Below are 8,683 nucleotides of genomic sequence, written 5' to 3'. Positions count from 1 at the left end.
TCTTTAACCCAAATAGCATAACTTTGTATTGAAAAGTGCCGTAAGGTGTAATGAATACAATTTTTTCCTGATATTCTTCTACTATTTTTATCTGATTATAGCCTGAGAAACCATCCATGAATGAGAACATGTCTTGCCTTGTTGTACTGTTGAATAGAATGTCGATGTGTGGTAGTAGAAAGTCATCCTTAAGACTAGTTTTGTTTAGGTGCCGGTAGTCAACAAACATGCGTACTTTTATATCTTTCTTGGGTACTAGGATGACGTTAGCTAGTTACTCGGGGTATGTAGAAATTTCAAAGAATCCTACTTGAAATTTCTTTATGACCTTATCCTTGCCCTTGAGGGTCTATTCTGGCTTCAATTTTCTCAATTTTGCTTATTCGACTTGCTTCCAGGAGTGATTTATAATTTGTTGATGACAAGATCAATGTCTAACCCAGGTATGTCTCCGTATGACCATGCAAAGACGTCTTGATAATTTTGTAATAGTTCAATCATTTCTTCCTTTTGTTGTTGTGTTAGTAAGGCTTCAATCTTGACGATTCGTAGATCTTCTTCAGTACCAAGATTGATTGAATTTGTATCCTAAATGTTTGGCTAAACACTTTTCTTGTGACGTTCTACCAAGTCTTTGATTTCTTTAGGTGGGTACTCTATTTCATGCTCAAACTCTTCTTCGATTCCCATGAGCTCATAGTCGAGTTCGAGATCAAAATCATACTCGTCCCTTCAAACTCCATTCTATCTAAGTACTCATTTGATCGAGACAAATCCCTTGAAGACTTTTCTTTTGAATTTTGTAACATATCTATTTTTTTACAATTTTGAAAGGTTTTTTGATTTTTGTGATTTTTGTGATGTTTTTAATTTTTTTTTTAATTTTGGAGGAATATTTAATTTTTTGTTACTTTTTGGATATCTGAAATACGAAGATAATCATGCAAATTCATTAGTAAAGATAAAGAACCCTCAAAATTGTCTTTCCTCGAAGATGAAGACTCGTTATGATCTTCGAGAAAACTAGATTTGTCTAACGATGTTTTTTTAGGTTGCTGCAGCCTCAAGGGTTAAAGGGAATTCTTCCCAGTTATTCAAGACTTTCCCTTCTCTGATGGGGCGAATAAGGTAGGAAGGTGGTTCCTTTGGTGGTTCGAAGATAACCATTACCTTCGGTTGATTGTTGTTAGAGTCGGGTATGATCCCTCCCAAGCTTGGTGAGATGATGACTGATGGCCAGTCGATACTAATGGGAAAATGTGATTCATTTTTTTGCTCGCAGTAACTTCCACCTTCACGGGGTCCCTTATTGTCTCTTGTAAACTCTTGTTGGAATCTCCATTGAATAGGACGTCAATATCTTCCACGAGGGAGGGTCGGGACTCGATAATTGAGTTTTCTTGAATGCGATTAGATTTGACACTTACAATCTTTGGCTTTCTAGCTGGCTTTGGTGGTGATTGTTCTGATAAGCAATTAGGTCTGATTTACGATTTTTGGAAAGCTGACGTTGATGTGAGGAATTTTGCCCAGATTCTAAACATTAGGCTCAAGATTTTGTTTTCTCACTAACTAAAGTTCTCTCTTTTTGTCATTCATATCTGATATATCCTTTTTTGTTGGTCTAAACCTCAGACCGAAATAAGGGGTGTGTTTCTTTGTTACAACTAGCGTGGCTTTCCATTTTTCCCGTAGCTCTAATCCTTGTCTGGGTTGGTTAGGCTTTACGTGGAGGATGAAGGGTGGTGGCTCTAGTTTGGATGCTGAAGTGGTGGGAAGAGCTACTTGAGGGGTTGATAGAGTACAAGGAATGAGGAATGGTGGTAGTGAGAATAAAGTGTAGGATATGTGAAGAGATGACCGAGTCCAATTTTGAGGATTTGACAATGTATATGGTATAACGAGAGGTGACTAGGTGGTAGCTTGATAATTGGGGTGGATGGTGAGGTCAGTCATTCTAATTGGCAATCGTGTACTAGGGGAGAGCGTTGATTGTCGGTGTCTCTTATTCAATTGTTAGGTAGATCCTGACTTTTGATCCAACGGGAGCTATTAAAGCTAATGGACTAAAATATGATTCCTCTCCTAGAATGATGTTTATTGTGTATCCCTTTTCTCTCCCATTTTGGGTAGGTAGGGGATTCTGGTTGATGTTCTGTTGCTGAGCCAAATTCGCTGGTCCGTTCAATATGAGAACCTTCTTATCTATCAAGTTCTATACTTGGTGTTTGAGCTGCTAGCCCTAGTTTGTAGAATGTCCTGGTGTACCCATGTGGAATTCACAGAATAGGCTGGGTTGTATCCTGGTCTTTTCGCAACTTCAGGATTTGGTGGCCATTTTGTGATATACTCTTTTCTAAGCAAGATCGGGTGTAATTTTGATAGTGTCATTGGTAACCTGGTGAGCACCCTGTTAACTCTGTTAGGCCGTGCTTGTTGATTATGCCCGTACTGTAGTACTTGTGGTGCAACTATTGGAAGGTTTGTTCAAAATGGGTTCTGAGGTATGGGGGTCCAGGTCGGTGGAAATGTTGAAGCCCATGAAATTGACCGAGCTTGTGGTCTCTATGCTGGTGCAGGGATAAAGAGGAGTCAGCTTGGTTATACATTGTTAATCTATGTTTCTTCCTTCTTCTTTCCAAAAGACACTGGCTTTCTCTGAGAGGGGACCTCTAATGTTGCCTCAAAACTCGTGAAGTCAAATATCAGGTCAGTTCGGATCCCGTTCTCGACCCGATCTGCTACTTGCACCAACTTAGAGAAGGTGTTTGTAGTATGTCCCACCAAGTGAGTGTAAAAAGCTTGCCTCAATATAAAGATAAATGTAGTGTTCATCTCTTAGTCAGTCATCGTTAACCTCACTTGAGAAGCTGACTCTCGCCATCTCTAAGCATACTCTTTTACTGTCTTCCTAAGCTTTCATGTCATTTTTGCCATGTCATTTCGGTCCAGTCCCATCTATGCATTGAACCTATAGTTGTGCTAGAACATTTCAGCCAAGTCTTGCTAGTTTTTTATGAGTGTATGGTCCAACCCTGAGAACCATTTAAGGACTGGCCCTGTCAGGCTTCTTTGGAACAATTGTACTAGTAACTTTCATTCTCACTGTTGACAGATTGACCTGTAATATAACTTCAGATGTGACAAAGGACCCTTACCCCATTATATTTCTCAAATTTTGAACACTTGAACTTGGTCGGTAGCTGTGCATTGGAATGAAAATAGAGGTCTTTAAACTGAGTTCTACTCATGGTGTTGAGGCCTTTGATTCTCTTCATTTCTTCTACTAGAAACTCAATTTATTGGTCTATCTTTTCTTCTCTCATACTTTTGGCCTCTGTGGCCTTATACTCACACTCATCATCAGGAATGACCATAATGGGTGGTCGAATCTGTGGAATGTAGATCGAGGGCCCCTGGTATCCCAGAATTGTGGGTGGCAAGGTGGTTTGTGGCCCTTGTAGAGGTTGTTCAAGGAGATCCTAATTCGATCCCGATGCATGGTGTAGTGCTGTTTGGACCTGTATGAAGTTGGCGTTGGCTAAAATGACGCTTAACATTTTCTCTTGTCGTTCAGTGATTTTCAATAGTGCTACAATCCTTGCATCAATATCTGATGTTTTGGCCACTGCAGGTTGTGGTGCTTCAAAGGTAATCATGGTAGTTGAAGATCGGAGGAAATATAAAGGCTCCTCTGGTTGTTTATACTTCTTTCGTTTGGCCACCTGAGGGTACAAAAGACCAAGCGTTATTATCTTATTTACAAAAAGGAAAATGCATGATATTTTATTAGGTCAATTCAAGTTATTTATTTTAAGGTAAATGAATTTTAAAAAAGGTTCTTTGACACGGAGCCAGCATCAACATGGAGTTGGCATCAATATAGAGTTGGATTGCGTATTTTTGAAAATAATTACATCAACACGGAGCTGGCATCAACAGCGAGTTGGCATCAGCACGGAGCTGGATTGTGCATTTTTTTACATGATTTCATCAACACGGAGTTGACATCATCATAGAACTGGATCACATACTCTTGAGAAATTGGGTTACCCCAACACGAGGTTAGCATCGGCACGGAGTCGACATCAGCACGGAGCTGGGTCGTGTATTTTGTGAAGATGGTTACATCAGCACGGAGCTGGCATCAACACGAAGTTGGATTAACTTGAAAATGATGGATTACATCAGCATGTGGCTGGCGTCAACACGGAGTTGTTATAATTTGAAAATAATAGATAACATCAACACGTGGCTGGCATCAACACGGAATTACATTTTGTAAAATCAGATTCTTGCGAACAGATCGAGTTGGAAAAACATATTTTTTTTGTTAAACTTCAATTAAGTTCTCTGAAATTAAGACCAGCTAGTTACATCCCTAGGGAAGAGGTGGCACACAATGCTTTCGAAAATGCATTCTTAAATTACCTCATTTTCTTGAATAAACGTAGTCTATTCCCCTCGTATCAACAAGACAATATCGTTCTTAGGCACCGACTTTGATCAAGAAATGCAATTGGCACCTTTAAATCTCTTTTTTTTTTAAATATATTTTATTAACCAATGATTGAATTCATTTGGGTTGATTGATTGATTGCCTACCTTGTTGGATCACATATGGATCACAGACTGTGTTTGAGTCGAAGTTGGAAGATGGACCCGACTTGGGTCACATTTTGATTGTGGACCCGATTTGGGTTGATTGTGGATAGTGGATCCAATTCGAAATGGATACGGGTCGTGAACCCAATTTGGATTGGATATGGGTCGTGAACCCAAGTTGAGATGGACATAGGTCATGGACATAATCCAAAATTGATAGGGGTGGCGAGTCCTACTCAGGTCGAACTAATAGATCGATTTGATTTGAGAAAATCCTCATTTTTTTTTTTTTTGTCATTTTTTTTTTCTTCTTTGATAATTATTAGTGGGAGGTGTGAAGGTACTAGATCCCACTTGTCCGCAGGTCTCGAGGTCAATTTGATTGGTTGAATAACCTATCATGGTTATGTGAAGCGCATTGGGCCCGCTTAAGGCCCAAGGTCTTAAACTATCTCGATTTGGCTTATCGATGGATAATTTTTTTTTTCTTTTTTGAAATCATTGGTTAGCAAAATCCATTTTGTTTTGTTTTTCAAAATTTGGGATTTCCCTTAAATGTGCCATTAATGTTCAAGCAAAAATAGGGAAATCCAACAAAAATCTGGCTTATGCTCATTTTTTTATGCCAGATTCATATTGGTCCGTGTTTGGAGCACAGACAGAATTGTCATTGTCTTATTCATGCTTTAAGCACAGATGGAGCATTCACTGTTCTGTCCGTGCTTCAAGTATGGATGAAATACATTTATGGCTATCCGTGTTATTAGCATGGACCAAAAAGAAATCCAATTCTTGGAATTCACAGAAACAGGTTCCTTGGTCTTTATTTTGAGGGTTCTTCATTGTTTTTTTTGTTTTGTTTTGTTTTGAACATGATGTAGCAAGCACATCTTCCCCTTTTACCTAAAGGGGAAGCAAAAAAATGCAAGAAAATGAAATCCTAGCCTATACAAGGTTGCCTTTCGTGGGCTTACATCTTGGACTTCAAGGTCTGAATGTATTTTAAACATATATAACTTTGTCTTAGGGGTCGATACATACTTGATAACTTGTGTCCTAAAGCATCTAATTGGGCATATACATGGGCTAATAGGTGAATTTACGATTGTCTGATGTTCGAATCTCGATGCATACTATAGTAAACATGTCATTAGTTGGTGATCGGACTTGATGTGTTCATCCCCAATACTTGAAATAATGATCTCAAGCCGTAGAACTACTAGGCATCGGGGCAAGATATTTTGAGGGTGAAGTGATTTATTCATTGGGCTATGCTCGCAAGTACTTGTGCATTTTTTTAATTTTTTTTTCATCATTGACCCCCTTACAAGCATGTAATGAAAGAAAAAAGAAAGTAAATAAATATTACAACATATTATATGCAAATAGAAAAAAGAACACCAACAACAAACAATGTTAGCAAACAAATAAAAATATTTTTTTTGTTTTTTTTCCAACAATAATCGAGTTGACACGAGGGTTGAACACATATATCCCCAATAGAGTCGTTAGCTGTAGATACGTGATTTTTTATTTTCAAAGATCACTTCTACGAAGGTTTGGAATCGTCACAATTCATTTTTGTAAAAAGGTGAGAATGATCACCCGAGGCATATTTTAGAAAAAGTGTTATTTTTTGCATTTAGTGACTCTTGTACGGATGAGGTTTCCGATTAACCTAAGATTGGGGTAAGCAACTCGATTAACGAAAGAGGAAGGTGTTAGGTAGCCCTTTCTCTCCACCATGTGGTGTTAACCTCAAAATAACTCGGTCATTTTCGAACAAAAACGAAATAAAATAAAAAAGTCACGTGTTTGAATGATCATTATAAACATCTAACCTTGGGAACAACATATTTTTTGAAAAGTGATTGCTAATGGTAATGGGTCCATTCTCATGAGTTGAGAATGACCCAAACACGGATAGCCTTAAAACAAGTTGAAAATTAAAACGATTTTATTGTGAAAGTACTTACAACTCTTATACTTTCAACTGAACCTGTAGACACCCCAATTTGAACGGGCCACTACTCGAAAAGGCCCAAAAATACAGATTTTCCAAATAAATGGGCCAACGGGCCTTAAGGGCCTAAGTCATTGAAAAATGACATTTTGACCAAACCGAGGCCCCTAAGACCTCTCAATGGTTTAGGAGGCCCACCAAAAGGACTCGGCCAACCTTACGCTTTCCCAATATTCACCGCTCTGCTTCCAAAAATTAGAAATGTCAAATTTTCGATAAATTTCACCAACAGGCCTAAAAAGCCCAATTCGCCAACACGTGGCATTTTTATCAAACTAATGATTGCAAAAATCTAAAAAAAAATTAAAAAATTAAAAATGTGAGACTTGGGATGCCTACCCCTCCTCTACTACCACCGCTCTGCCTCCGAATCCGCAAAAAACCATAGGCCCACCTAAGGCCCATGAGCCCTCAACACTTTCCTAAATCGATTTCTCATCTTACCCTTAGCCTAAAATACATCCCACATCACCTAAAATCTAAAACCAACCTATACCCTCAAAATCCATTCCAAAATAACCCTCAACCAAACCCTAAAACCCAAAACCATTTCTAAAACCCAAGCCCAACACTACAAAGCCCACAAATCATTAACCATATCCAATTCATTATCCAACCCACAACCCTAACCCATAAACCACTACCCACATCAACCAATCACCATCTTGATAATCAAAGATGACACATGTCATCACCCCATCTCACCTCCCTCACCCAACTACCTACCCCATTAATTTGCTTTAAATCCCATCTACCCACACATCAACCCATCACCTTTTCTCTCAAATCAAACACATCTACCCACACCCCTAACCTATACCTCCCCTAATCTACCCTCATCATTCCCTACAAAACCCACATCTACAACCTAAACCTACACCATCCTCTCAAGTCAAACACTCAACCTCTCCCATCAACCTATCTCAACCCTTCATTTCCAACCACTTTGACACATGGCATCATCTCCCTCACCCTCCCAAAATATCATCAACCACCTCTTTAAATCCTCCATTCTCTTAAACCAAATACCATTTAATCTCAACCACCATCTTAAACTCACCTCACCAAACACTCCACCCAAATGGGTTGGGTAGGATCCAAACCATTTGGGTCAAAACTCACCCATTTAACCCCCTTCCTTAAATACCCTCCAATCTCCTCTAAATTACACCCACTTCTCTCTCAAACTCATAACCATTCTATCATTTTTCTTCACTTCACCCCATTATATCCCTAAAATAACTCCTCAACATCTATAAATACCCTCCTCCTCTTCCAAAAAATGGCCCCCAACTTTCACTACAAAATTATCTCCAACTCTCACTACTAACAACCATCACCAATCCTCCTCAAGTCTCATATAAAAAAAAATAATATACTCCACTCATCTCTCTCATCATCTCTTCTCTACTCCTTCAACCATACAAGAATTGTATTTTCATAAAATACTAAGGACTCAAGAAGAAGAAAAGAAGAAAGAAGATACAAGGTGGGTTCAAGGCAATCCCCCCCTCTCTCTTCTACACCCTCTCCTCCTCCCTCTTCTATCACCCTCTCCCCTTCATTTTATTTTTTAGGATGAATGGACCCCAAGGCTAAAGGTCTATAAGGGTCATTTCCATCAATGGAATGACCCTATGATCAAGCCGAAAATGAACCCCTATCTAGGGTACAAATGCACAACACGTGGCACATCGTTTTCGTATTTTTTAATCAAAATGACCGAGTTGAGTTGAGGTTACCACTATCTAGTGGGGAGAAAAGGGTGCCTAACACCTTCCCTTTTCTCCAATCGAGCCGCTTACCCGAATCTCAAGGGTTGATTCATTTTTATCCATCGAGAGTCACCAAATACCAAAAATGTCACATTTTCTAAAAAAATTACACATCGGGTGACCATTCACACCCACTTACAAAAATGAATGGTGGCGACTCCAAATCATTGTAGATGTGGTCATCGTAATGGCGAAATCACGTGTCTACAGCTTGGCGACTCCACTGGGGAGTAAAGGCTCTACCCTCGTGTCAACTCGGTTATTTTAAAAAAAAGGAAAG

General features: G+C 39.1%; 1 protein-coding gene across 1 annotated transcript in view; it reads left to right on the top strand.

Annotated features, from left to right (window-relative positions):
- The first annotated feature begins 2,506 nt into the window (after window positions 1-2,506).
- Window positions 2,507-8,683, top strand: part of LOC147409966 (putative pectin methyltransferase QUA3) — a 46,753-nt gene continuing 40,576 nt past the window's right edge. The window contains exons 1-2 of the mRNA XM_086432038.1: window positions 2,507-2,600; window positions 3,578-3,651. Of these exons, the coding sequence (XP_086288164.1) occupies window positions 2,507-2,600; window positions 3,578-3,651 (168 nt within the window). The remainder of the gene's footprint in view (window positions 2,601-3,577; window positions 3,652-8,683) is intronic.

This window comes from Akebia trifoliata, chromosome 2 (genome assembly GCF_017979445.1).
Source record: "Akebia trifoliata isolate Shusen 1 chromosome 2, ASM1797944v1, whole genome shotgun sequence".
Classification (NCBI taxonomy): Eukaryota; Viridiplantae; Streptophyta; class Magnoliopsida; order Ranunculales; family Lardizabalaceae; genus Akebia; species Akebia trifoliata.
This window is presented reverse-complemented; position numbering and strand designations above follow the sequence as displayed.